The sequence below is a fragment of the Berghia stephanieae genome, chromosome 1 (genome assembly GCF_034508935.2).
Source record: "Berghia stephanieae isolate SIO BIC M18660-M18661 chromosome 1, UCSD_Bste_1.3, whole genome shotgun sequence".
Classification (NCBI taxonomy): domain Eukaryota; kingdom Metazoa; phylum Mollusca; class Gastropoda; order Nudibranchia; family Aeolidiidae; genus Berghia; species Berghia stephanieae.
In genome coordinates, this window is record NC_088360.1 from 86,896,048 (window position 1) to 86,910,306 (window position 14,259).

General features: G+C 34.0%; 1 protein-coding gene across 1 annotated transcript; it reads right to left on the bottom strand.

The window, feature by feature from the left end:
* Window positions 1–1,481: 1,481 nt before the first annotated feature.
* On the bottom strand, window positions 1,482–13,984 carry LOC144960310 (beclin 1-associated autophagy-related key regulator-like). The gene is made up of 9 exons (XM_078893369.1): window positions 13,697–13,984; window positions 10,083–10,145; window positions 9,214–9,256; window positions 7,882–7,963; window positions 6,974–7,274; window positions 5,732–5,904; window positions 3,823–3,976; window positions 3,355–3,522; window positions 1,482–2,601 (listed from the first exon to the last, which is right to left on the bottom strand). The coding sequence occupies exons 1-9, from the start codon at window positions 13,879–13,881 to the stop codon at window positions 2,331–2,333; spliced, it is 1,440 nt and encodes a 479-aa protein (XP_078749495.1). The 5' UTR covers window positions 13,882–13,984; the 3' UTR covers window positions 1,482–2,330.
* Between the last annotated feature and the right edge of the window lie 275 nt (window positions 13,985–14,259).

Below are 14,259 nucleotides of genomic sequence, written 5' to 3' on the forward strand. Positions count from 1 at the left end.
TACTGCTACTACTACTACTAAAAAAATTGAGCTTTTATATAGCGCAATATCCACTTAACGTGCTCAAAGCGCTTTACAAAGGGTCCCTGGTCAACAGCAACATTTAACATGTAGGACGAGACATGACGCCTGTTAGGCGATATTACAATTTTTCGGACAAAGACAACGCTGTTAACGGCCAGGTACTCATTTTACACCTGAGTACGGTGAGAGAATGTGAGTAAAGAGTCTTTTCCAAGGACTCAATATGCGTCGAGCGAGGCTCGAACCCAGGACCTTCCGATCCGAGAGCGAGTGTCATACCACTAGACCACATAGCCGCATAGTACTACTACTACTGCTGCTGCCGCTACTACTACTACTAATACTACTACTACTACTACTACTACTACTACTACTACTACTACTACTACTACTGCTGCTGCTGCTGTTACTACTACTACTACTACTACTACTACAACAACAATAACAACAATAACAACAACAACAACAACAACAACAACAACAACAATAATAATAATAATAATAATAATAATAAATAATAATAATAAAAATAATGATAATAATGATAATAATATAATAATATAATAATAATAATAATAATAATAATATAATAATAATAATAATAATAATAATAATAATAATAATAGCACGTCTTGTTTTGTCTTTTTTTTTTTAACCTCAACTATATACTCTTACTATTATTACTTTCAAATAAGGCGAAACACACCGTAACAAACACACACATACACCTCACTTTGCCCCAAGTTATGGCGGCCGACCGAAGAACATGCTCGCGTGCTCGTCACGGTAATTTTTTAGTGACGTAAAGTAACCCCGCCAATTCTCGCAAGCGATCTGGTAGTACAAGGTGTATATCTATGATCCATACCAATAGAAATTGCCTGAAGGAATAACTTTTTGATGTAAAATTGATTAAGTTAGTGCCAGAACCAAACAGCTTTTGTCAGGTGTTTAAAATATTGATATAAGAAGACGTGATTTATAGACGTAACATCATAAGCTTCAACACAACCCCATATTCGTGACAAAAAGGAAACTGTGCAAACAATCTAGATTCACAATAAAATAACCTTTTTTTTTTTTTTTTGGATTTGAACAAATTAGTTTAATCCATGTTGTTCACACCAATGACTAAATCAAAATGCAAACTAAGCCTAATTTATTAAAACATAAAACAACCATTTAAAACAATAGCGCAAATAAAATTCCCTCACAGACACAATCAACTGCATTTTATATTATATGAAACAAAATTCAAAGTTTTGAACAGTTACACTAGTTGATTATATTACATGTTTCATTTTGAAAGACATTGCTTTTTAAAATTATACATTTGTTCAATTCAATCGACTGGTATAAAATAATAAAAATTTCAATGTTGAAACAAACAAAAAAAAAACTTCAGCGATTTCATCACAAGGTTCATTTATTATTTACACCGGATTCAATATTTGATATTTCTTTCTTTTAGTTTTAGAATTCATATTGAGTGTTGTGAAGCATCGGTTTTTGTTTGTCATTATTTTGTTTAGAACCACTTAAGAACATCTAATCTCCATTCAGTTTATGTACATGTCTATACAATAAAATATTTTTTATGTACATGTCTTTTCTTTTTATTTTATTTTTCCCTTAAAAAAAAGGTAGTTTTAGAACATATTTAATCAGATGAATCAGAATCACAATAGGTTTAAACAATTAATGAAATGTGAATTGGCAGTGATATTTTGTGAAGTTTTTACTTTCGATCATTTTGAATCTGTTGCAGCATTTAATCTTAATCTTTACTTTTACAAATGATTTTTAAAAAATATCATTTGAAAAGTGTCTGAGCAATAAAACTTAATTTCTATCGATTAAAATCCAATGCAAGTGTTGTCATGATATGTGGCTTTTGTATTCATATATATACCGTATCTTTATACATGTGCATTCTCATTATTTATTTACAGGACCTTATTGATTCTATATTATTTATATTACATTGCCAACTAAGGAATATGATGAGTTCAGAATTCTCATTAACTAAATCACAAATCGATTTCATATGATAACATCATTTTTTCCTCCATACAATATTTACGTCTCAGTTCACACAAAAAAAATATTTTTTAAAGGTTATGCACTTATTATCCGCTGTAGTCATTTATTCACATCTGCATCTCACTACAAATTCTTCATACACACATCCTGACCCCAAAATGAAAAAATTTACACAATGAAAATATCCTGACACCAAATTAAAAAATGAAAAAAGATTACACAATGAAATTTCAATATCAAAAGTTAATGACAGAATTTGTAGCCTAATTGTAATATGATCTCCACCAACTTGCAAGACTAGCTGCAGCATTACTAACATTATTAATCAAGGCACCTGCAGTGGAGGTGTCAACTGGTGCAGACACGCCTGCGGGAAGACTGCTACTCTCAACGGATGGGATGCCGACAGGGACCCGCTCCCAGTCTCGAGATAGGTCCATGTCTGTTATGGATGAATCCGTTTCACAGTTATACTCCATGGGGCATAAGTCTGCATTCACAGTCAAGCTGTATTCAGGAACAAAAGGGCCGTCTCTGAAAATATGAAAATAAAATATGGTAGGAAAACGTTTAGCTTCCTTTCTAAACACAGAGCTTTTTATACTTCAGTCTGCTGAGACAATAGTTGACAAAATCTAAATAAATAAATAAATAATATTGACATGGTAATTAAATTTACTTTCCAAAATAGGCTCTACACGACTGTTTATGGTTCCTTTGTCAATAATAAAAAAAACAAAGGAAATGAAATTATGTTATTTCTTATTGTACTCTTTTTTATTTTTAATACTATAATATCTCTATTAATATTAAGTACACAATATTCCTTCAGGGTCACAGGTCCCTCATCAGTGGAATTTTTTAAAAATTCTGTAGCAATTACATACTAGTTCTTTCCGTTAGATATTAAGTTCGTGGAATAGAAAGAGAGAGAGAGAGACCACAAAAAAAAAAAAAATAGAAAAAAAGATTCTAGGATTAAGAGTTCCACCAACTGAGATGCAAGACTTGCGATTTGTGCATGATGGGAAACAGCTTATCTATTCCTTCAAATGATATTTTGAAACTCGTTGAGGAGATCCATCCACCCAATCATTGGGTCAAAGAAACCAGTCCAGTTAGAGACAAGAAGTCAACAAAATTCAAAATGACAATTCATATTCCAGATTTTCGAATCATAAAAATTCTGAATACGGTTATGTAAATCTGGTCTTAAGTGTAGTGTAAAACTCAGAAGAGAAAAACATGATTGACAAGAAATCAAATCCAATGATCAAACAAACTAACCTTCCCAAGTTGCTGGCTTGCAGGATGGCAAGAATGTTGTGCAGTGATAAATGATTTACCATTTCTTGTGGACATACAAACTGACTGGAAGCCAAATGCATGATGTTTTCATGAAGACGCCATACATAGTTGGAGAAATTTTGCTCATCCATTTCATCACATAATTCACTGAAAATTAATATTTTTTTTGTTTCATATTTGTATAAAATATTTAATTTTCTATACTAATACTAATATCTCTGATTGAATGCATTCTACTTTTTATCAACTTTGTAGACAATATTTGACACAAAATATTTGCATTAATTAAAATTAAAAACTTAAATTTGATATTTCACTTTTTTTTTCTGAACTCAAAAAGTAGTGGTATCTTCGCCATATACTTTAACTAAGAAATCATGACTGTTTCACTATGCTCAATTATAAATTTCTTGTAAGCAACGAGAGTATGTTCAAAGTAAATCTTACCTATATAAACATTTCCGAGGTAAATGAATGTCAAGAGCCATTGACATAAGGTTGATAAACATGGCGGTGTAACCGATAGCAGCCTGTATTCCATAGCTAGGATTGCCCACCGGTATTTCTGCTGGCTTTTCAGATCCATGATTGTTTGTCATTACTGGGAATCACGGAAAAGAATGAATAATAGTAAATAGTCATGATGTACTATTTTTTAAAAATGCCTAATAATTTGCTACGATGGAATAATTTCTCTTTAAAATATGACTAATTGTCTGCTTTTCATAATGGATACCACCTAAATGCCCACTATGAAGAAAAGTTTTTACATTCCAAAATTTAAACAAAAATACTTTACCATTTACACATTAATTAACTGTCCTATGTTTGCCAGTCTTATTTGACGTCTAATAACACCATCCCTCTTTACTTGCTCTTGATCAGCTTCGTCTAAATGCCTGCTCTGCCAAGATTCTGTTTTTTTCTGCTTCCCAACCACTTTGTATTGAGGCGATCATCCCACTGTACCAAGTTCCAAACTCCTTTAGTAATTGTCCATTGCTAGCTTATAATCAAAATTACAATGGTCACTATTGTATCATGTTCCAAACTCCTTTGGTAACTTTCCATAGTTGGCTTATAATTATAGAGCAATCCACTTAATCAGAACAACACTGTTACACACAAATCATTCCAATTAACTGATTCTGCTCGTAGCCTCCATTGGACCAACCTATCAAGACTACACATAACATTTGCATTAGTGTATATATTTGTATTTTGTGTATAAAGTAATAAACAAAAATGAATATAACAGCTTAATAAAAAAAAAAATACCCAACAAAATACCAAACATGGAATGTTTCAGGCCCAAAACCCTTGTTCAGCCAATTAACAACAGTAAAACCAATACATTACTTAAAAAAAACAGATAGATGGCAGAGGAATATTTGGCATGTCCTTTGTGTAAGTAATAATATCTTGGAGTGCAAACAAAAAGAAGCGTTCACTTGGTTTACTAAGGACATGTAAAATAGAATATTAGTTAAATATTCCACTTTATTCCGCACGTCCTTGGAAACCAAACGAATGTTTCTTTTTGTCACAACTTCCTTCCAATTGAAAGAAAAAACTCAATTCATAAACTATTCTGGCAGAGTAATCTCTCTCTCTCTCTCTCTTTTTCCCTTATCCTCAACCTCCCTTTTATCTTTATATTATATTTATAGAAGTTATCTGGGTACTTTTTAGCATTTTGGCAAAAACGAGTCCTAATCCCTTGATGGATATTTTGGGCCATTAAAAGATAATGAAAAAGGAATGATAGTTTACTAAATATTTACAAAAATATCTAATGATAATAATGGCTAAACAGTACTAGCAGTAATATATTACATAATATTGCTTAATGATAATATTTTATGTTATATTGAGTTTGACTGATAGACCGATACACCTTCCTCCTTTTTTGACAAATTGCCATTATCATCACTGGAAGAGTTGCACTGTATTATATTGGCCTCATCTATAATTTTGTCTCTTTTCCTAACACGTTCAGTTGTCATCAAATGCTAAAAAATATTGGCTAAAGCATGTAAATAAAATTGAAATTGATGACCATTTAAAGTTTTATTTGTCAAAAAGTAATTCAAAATGAAAGTTTAAGAATGATTGTTTGATAAACAAATATTAATTAGTGAGAAAACGTAATATGTGCGCAGATGCTACAAATTTTATCTGTATTAATTTAAGGAATTGAATGTTGTCCATGAATTTTTATTTTTGTTTTAAAATTCAGGAACTCTGTTCAAACACCACAAAAACACTTGCAAACACTACAGAAGAAAAAAAAAAAAAAATAATAATAATAATATTTACATAGTTTCTAACTTGAAATTGTGGTAGAACAACTTACCATACAAATTGCCTGCACACTTCTCCCCACTGTAATCAGGCAGTGTTGATGACACAATCTGATAATGATTCTCTCCCCTGAGATCGGTGTGCACCCAACGCCCACCAATAAATGCTGTCTCACAGGCGTCTTTGAGAGCAGTAGCCATGCTCATTGCCAAATGATCAATATCGCTGTCAAGGTTAAAAACAAAATCTAGATTAAATCATGGCTGAGTGAAAGAAAATGTTTAACTTCCATGTGTCTCAAGTATTGTTATGGATAAGAGGTAATATTATAAAAGACTATGACTAAACTCCTTTTTTAATTAATGTTTTTCTCTTGTTTGATTATATCTTTTTTATCACTTATCCATCCAGAATTATAAGGTATCAAGAATTATTTTATTTGAGCTGCCCTCACAGATATTTTAAATCATACAAAGCCTAGGAAATATTTCAAGAAGAGGCTGGTATGGAAAATGCATCTCTGAAATGCTAAAACCGAAAACAACAAGAACTAAAAAAAAAAAAAGAAAGAAAGTGAATATACCACTATCCTATCTATTTATAACGGTCAATGTGGTTTTTCTCTTTCCTTTCACTTTTAGAGTTTGACAGAGCTTGCGACACTTTTAGATAATTCCAGCATCAGTAAAAAGGAAGAAAATGGAATATCAAAAAAAAAAATTTTTTAATTACAAGATTTATGACAAAAACATCCAAGAAACATTAAGTCAAAGGGTTCTTGTTTCAAATAGGGAACAAAGATAGATTCCAAGCGCAAACTTTCAATGTGCTTAGTTTAAGCCACTTAAAAGTCTCACCCAGACACAAGCACAGATGAGTACACTCAAATGCTTACATAAATTATATTCAAAACAACAAATATAAAAGTACATGATAGAGAGAAGGCTAGCAAGGAAAACAACATCATCACTCTCATAAATAATACTATACATCCGACTGTTTCGCTATCAGCCAAATATTCTCGCATGGGCCAGGACAAAGACAGATCAGATATAGGAGAACAGCAAAAGTGACCTCCCTGCCCACCAAAGGAGGTCAAGAAACCCACCCAGCAAAATATTTTGAAAACTGCATCAATTTTTTAAAATACATTTGGCTGGACAGCTGAATCTTTGACAGCTAATACTTAGTAATATCATTTATAATTTTCACACTTTTATAATGATTATAAAGTGATTTCTGATACATGAAGGATGAATGAAACATAAGTCTAGGAATATTAAAACATTTTCACCTAATAGCAGAAACCTCTTCCACTGAAAAGATGTGATTCCTCAAATGGGTGATGAACACTGCTCGTCTTTTGCAGAGGTCTTCATGCACGAGATCATAATTTGATCGTATATCGTTAATAGACTTTGGATCAATACTAGTTCCTTCTGTTTGTTTTGAAGCAGTGGGGATTTGAGAGGGTGAGACCATTTCCAAATCATTTATCCTCTGTATCAACTGAGTCATGGCAGGCCCACATGCATTCTCAAGGAAAGCCCTGCGTTGTCTCCTTCCCATCTTTTTATCTCTCAGTAGAAATTTATCTAATAAAAATGAAAATACAAATTGATAATTTTCTTTAGTGTAAATTTGCACAGTAAAATCAGTTTTCAAATGTTTTTTTTTGGTTATGTTTACATAAAATATCTCAGAACACAGATCAGGAGCATACTATTCGTCATAAGTAATAAAATTCTTCCACTGATTAGCTTCACAAGTAAACCAATTCTTCCAAGACACAAAGGAATTTGCTTCACAAATAGTCAAATTCTTCCAATGCAAAATTACTTCACGTATGCAAATTCTTTCAATGTGCCACTGGAATTTGATTCACAAGTAATCCAAATCTTTCTCTTTGGATAAAGTCTATCTAAAATATTCATTAAGGAGATTTCGAAAAAAGACTTTGAAAGGAACTTTTAAAATGATTTAGAAGATCATAATCAACTGCAAGTGATTACAATATTAGACGAGTCTTGATGATTGGCTATACTTTAAATCATTTTGATATTACACGAGTCTTGATGATTGGCTATACTTTAAACCATTTCGATATTACATACAGACAGATAAGTCCTGATGATTGCCACTTTAAATTATGTATCTATTCTATTCACCATCAGATGTCAATCAAATAAAATATGAAAATACCTGCATCAATTTTGTATTGTGTGAGCAGTAGCGCTCTCTTGATCATATGATTCCGAAATTTCAACCGTTCAACCTCAGTTCTCTGAAATTGATAAAAGGATTGTTGGGTAAAGTAAACTTTTTTTTTCAATTCCACTAAATTAAAAGAAAATTCATTTCAACAGAAAAATGAAATATAGGTTAATGACCATGATATTTAAACTACTATATAGTATAATATATTTTTCTTTTATTTCAACTCATTTTCATCGTACAGTGATGATTGCCTAAATGCCTGGTGGTTGGGAAGCAGAAAAAACAAGCATAATTTAGACAGAACAGACATCTAGATGAAGTTGAACAAGAGCAAGATGGATAAATATAAACATTTATATCACGCATTTCGACTGGTTCACCATTCACAATGACCATTACACTCAACAATGCTTCATTTGTTCCACAAGCAGGCCATGTTTTACAAAATGTCAATTTCAAAGTGAACAAGCTGTCTGCTAGAAAGTACTAGCATTTTAAGGGGAAGACCAGCAGTGAAACCAAAAATCTCTAATTGTAACGTTATGATTCTGTAATATTGCTAAATATAACTGGACAAATCAACAATTGTTTTTGAAAAAAGAAATAATCACAAAAAATTATTTCAAATTTTTAACGTAAATGTTATTGGAATAAATTGTAAATTTGCTCATTTGCAGTTAAATTCATTAGTCTAAAAAGAAAAACAACAACATATTTTAAAGACGAATCCAAAATAAATATAGTAAACTTGAAAAACCTGAGTTATTATATAGCGCAATATCCACTAAATGTGCCCACAGCGTTTTACAAAGGGTCCCTGACCAACAGCAACAGTCGATATTACAATTTTTTTCAGTCAGAGACAACGATGTTAATGGCCAGGTACTCATTTTACACCTGAGTATGATGAGACACTTTGATTAGAGAGCCTTCTCCAAGGACTCAGCTATGGGCTTGAACCCAGGAACTTATGATCCGAAAGCAAGTGTCATACCACAAGCCCACATAGCCTAACAGATAAAGAGAAGCAAGTCTTATTGTGCTTTCGTGGCTTATTCTAGCATGTGAACTCACATGGGAAGAAAGAGAGTGTGGAGCAAATGCTCGGTTCCACATTCAAGGGTTCCACCACAAACCTCAACAAACAAAAAAGTGAGGCAATCTCTGTCGCTACATCTCTATTGACTAAAATTAATCAATACACTGTCATATTGTTTGTGTCTTCTAATGAATACTGATGAACTTTTATTGAAAACAATTATGAAAAAATAATTAGCAAACTAAGAGGAATCGGGGCATAAAATGTATAGATCTCACCTTTGCATTTGCTCTTTCAATATCTTCAACTTGCAATTCAAAGCTGAAAATAACAATTTTAAACACTTCCTCAAAAAGTCATTTTTGTGATGATTTCCCATTGAAAAAAAAAGTTTATGAGCTGTGAGACAACTCCTATAATGAAAAGTTGAGGTCATGCTGATTTTTCACCTCTGCATTGAACGTTGCTCTCATAATAGCCAAGCTGCATCATGAGCCTTAATAATAACTCAGTCGTTGAGTACTCTTCTCACAAGCAAAGGGACTTTCATCATCCCTATATGCTGTCAATTTTTTTCTAATTTTCCCTCCTTGTCCACCGAATAGCGATTGTATAGCTAGATATATAAGGTTTGATGGAAAGTACTCTGCAGTGGACTAGCATTCTATCTAAAGGGAATTAAGTAATAAATTACTCAGGTCCGTTCAATGCTTCAGACACTGGAATAAACTCTAGGTTGGACAATTTTCAACTGATTCGTAAACCTTAAGTCTTAAGTCCCACTGCCTATAAATTAATTTGCAAAGTGTTAAGTCAAGTTTGTCTTGAAGCCAGTATGATTGCAAAGGGCGTCTCTTATATTACTTATTTATGTCCAAAGTCAATAACTCTTCAGACTTTAGATTTACAAATGAGACAGGGTCATAAAACTTAAGTTAAATAATCTACAAGTACAATTAAAGTACAGTTTCCTCGAAAAATACTGAAATGAAAAACAATCACATAAAAACAAACTTCATCAACTTATATTAAGTATATCTTATTGATCCACAATTCCTAGTGGAAAGGAAGCCAATATTTGTGGACCCAAATTACATTTGATACCACAATATCAAAAGAAATATTTCAATATCAGTGATGAACTTACTCTCGAACTATTACTTTTCTTTCTTTTACTTTTCTTTTCCATTTTTCTAACAATTGATGAAACCTGAAAAAAAAGAGAAGAGTGAAAATAAAATAGATGGTGAAGAAAATCAAAATAAACAAAAATCCTTCCTCGTGCCAATAATTGCATCAAATTTTTATCAAAGATATATTTGCAAATAATGTTACAGCACACCAAGTGTTAGTTGCATACTAGACATTTTTCCACTAAAGGTCAGATATATCTGCTGAAACAATAATATTAATAATACAGTAGAACTCGGAAATAGCGAGTTCGACGGGTCCACTCCTGATTACTCGCTATTTCCGAGTTCTCGCTATTCCCGAGTTGCCAGGAAAGGCTATAATATTGCTGGTTATTCCCCTCAGTGTGTAGTAATTCGAGTAAAAGCCGTCGCCCCTATTTCAATTTCTTCACAGAAGTGGCAGAATGCTTGGTTTTTTGTTGTTTTTTTTTTTCAAGTAAAATCATGACTAGAAAAAAAAACAAGAACATAGAAGTGTGTGTGTGTGTGTGTGTGTGTGTGCGTGTGCGCGCGAGTGTTTGTATGCACTCGGCATGTTTGATGAGGTAAGCAAGCGCATCACTCAATCACTGACCCATTGAAATAATGGTTCCACACTCCCCTCTCTCGCTGATCGTGTCGTTCGTTAACGATGCTACTCGCTGACCGATGCTGCGAAGTGAGGCATGTTGACATGTGCTTACCTCGCGCGTCGCGTGGCACCACATTGGGTGAATAATTGACCCCCAACCCCAATACACACACACGCACACAAACCCAACCCCCACCCAAATTTGTTTCGCCTATTATGTACTACTATAGACTAGGCTACTATGTAATATTACTCGTAACGAAAAATAAAAGAAAAGAGGCTAGGCTAAAAATATTTAAATTGGAATTTGTCTCTTGTTTTGCTTTACTTCGTTCGCAGTCCTAGGCTGGGGCAGGAAATGCTCGTTATTTCCGAGTTGACCTCTTTTTCATACTCGCTACTTTCATGCTAATTTTATTGACTCAAATAAGGGAAAAAAACGGGGATTTAGATTTTACTCGCTATTTCCGAGTACGTTACTTTCATGTTCTACTGTAATAACTTTCGAAAATAAAAAAAATATGTTTGTCTAGATTCTTCATTGCAACACTGAGTGAGGATCAGTTCAGTATTGAGAAAAAAGTTTCCAACAGTCAAATCAGAACCTGACAAGGGCCCAGTGTCAACTTTCATTATTATATATATATATATTTGAAAAGTTGACATATTCGGCATTTGACTGCCACTGTCTTTTGATATACAATACCCCCTGTATACCCGTTTTATCACTATGGACATGCAAGTTGTCTAAGCTTTATTCAATTTGCCATATTTTTCTAGCCTATGATAAGCTGAGACAATCTCAGACGACGAGCCATACGCGGGTGCTTTGAATGACCTGTTTGGATATGTGTTACTAAATGACGACCCAAACCACTGCACACACACACTGTTATGATGGACATCAAAATTTCAATGGCTAAGCAGCTGGCCCAGCCTAGCCAAATACTGCTGCTTTTGTGTCATCATGGTCACCAGCACATGATAATTTTAGCGAGCGTCCCAACACAACTTAAGCTGGAACATACAATATTCGGATCGGCCAATAGACGTGTATATTGTCCCTTAATAAAGAGATCCAGAGTATGGCAAAAAATTAGCTTTTGTCAAAGCTACTGGTCGTCCATAATATCAACATTCTCAGTTACAGGAGAATCATCTTTATTCAGGAACACAACCTTCTCGATTCAGATCCCAGGCGAAACTGTGGTCCAAAGAGAGGACATTTCAAGGCTCAAAGGGGATGTTAGCATTTATGCCTTCAAAGGTAAGGGTCATTGAGAGCATGACGAATAGCAATGGGTTGAATAGAATTTCTATGGAGATGGGAGGGATGTATTTGCACAATATTTACAAACAGCAAGAGTGACTTGGACCACACCACCAGTCCCGGCAGTTAGTCATCTTTCCGGGAGACTTTAATAGCCACCACCATGAGTGGGGCGACTGAGACTGTAATGAGGTGGGTAGGCAACTCCAAACATGAATGGAATGGAACAACCTACACCTATTGTATGATTCTAATTCTATAGGCAAAGGTATTGTAAGGGAAACCCACCATAATAAGGAGTATACTCCAACCTAACCTTCATGACGAAAGGAGTGCACAGAGAACCATTACAAAGAGACACCAACTTAAAATTTAGCTCACAGGAATTTCAGACACCACTTGGAGGAATTTCTGCATACAAGAAAAGGGAATTCAGATGATATTTGTCATTGTGTTTATTTATCCTTTAATTCTAAATTGACAGCCGATTAGAACTATTCGTAAAGTAAATACAAATCCAAATACCATCCCAAAGTCCCTTAATTTTATTTCAAATGAAGTAAAGCTTGCGGGTAAGAGTGAGCAATGAACATTGAGAAGGTAGATGTAAAACTCGGAAGTCTATGCAAATAGTGTCGGAAATGCTGGCAACAACACCCAAAGAATGGGCAAGATAATGGCAGCTATTCTTTTCTCCTTTTTGTTTGGCCTTTTGTTCTGTTTACGAGCATCAATTTCTTAAAATTGTTTTTATTTTCTAGAAAAAATATTATTTTTTTCTCCTCTATCTGACCATTTGGTCGTTCTCTGAATATTTCTGTTTGTTTGCTTTTTAATTATTTATTCTTTTTAGACACTTTTTGAGATCGGAGTGGGGACGAATATGACAATTTGCTAGGAACTAGAAAGGAACCAAGAGAGAGAGAGAGAGAGTTTTTAAAAAAAAAGAGGTGGGGGGAGGATGGATGTGACATTTATCCCTTGCAACGTTCTGTAAAAAGAGGACGGAATTAATTTTTTTAAAAAGTGGCGGAACCAGGAATTTGTGTATATGTAGTAACAATGATTTAATGGTTAATTTTATGTTTTTATAGATATTTTATTAACTTTCCTTATTTCTATGTGCATTTGGAAAAAATTCCATTTCCATATTCTGGAATGTGGATAATTTTAAAAAGAGAGGAGTTTCAAATATGTGTCTGGGAATAACGAAATTTCGTTATCCCCAGACAGGTGTCTGGGGATATGTCTGGGGATAATGACAGCCTTATTACTCAGTTTCAGTTAGGTAAGTAGGTAGCCGCAAATTCTCAGTTCTCCTCGCACCAGTTCATTTTGAATTTGAAGGGGGGGGGGGTGGAAGACAATTTTCATGAACAAATCCCTTGAGAACTAAAGAGAAGTCAAGCAATTGATTTTGGAAAAATCTAAACAATTTATATTGCGATTTTATGTGGACTTGACCGTGAGTGAGAGTTAATAAATTGGCAAGTGAAAAATCGGACATCTTCTGCATAAGCCAAAAGACCACGATTAATTATTGTTGATGTCTTCCTTTTAAATGCATAATCATGAACATTTAGGCCCCTACATGAAGCAAATAGAAGAAAATAATTTGCAGATTAATCAATCAGGGCATAAAATCAAGTTTTAAATTAAAATGTAAAGCTTGACTCGATTTTCAAAGTGAAAAATGACGAGAGTTCTAAAAATAGGTAAGTCCTTACTCTTCACTACCCTCTCTTTGTCTATGGGTAAATGAACCACTGTTGACACAAGAATCACAAAGTAAAGATGCTCTATTCTCAAAACACAGAGGACACCTCTCAAACGCAACAGGGATAATCTTTCCCGCAGTTATAGCCTTCTGTAAGAAGTTTTTAGTTGGAACTGGTGAATCACAGTCAGCCATAACACCCTTCGTTTTGTTTACTACGGGGAATCATGGGATATCCATGCGATTGGCTGGAAACATAAATAAAGGAGTTACTTCCTCCATAAAAACTGTCTCAGTTATTTCCCTTAGCCTTATGAATCGTTTCTCCTTCTCTCCCCCCCCCCCCCCCCCCCCCCCCCCCCCCCCCCCCCCCCCGCTTTGTCTCAAGGTTATCATGTAACCTAATCCAAGCCACGCTATGTGTTGACCAATCAATGCAAATGGCCAATGATCAGTGATCAGTGTCCAGGCCAATGATACAATGTTCGTCTTACCGTTCTCATCACAGATTGGTTGATTTGAACGCTCATTGTTTAGCCTAGAATTTATATGTCTACCTACAATCCAATATCA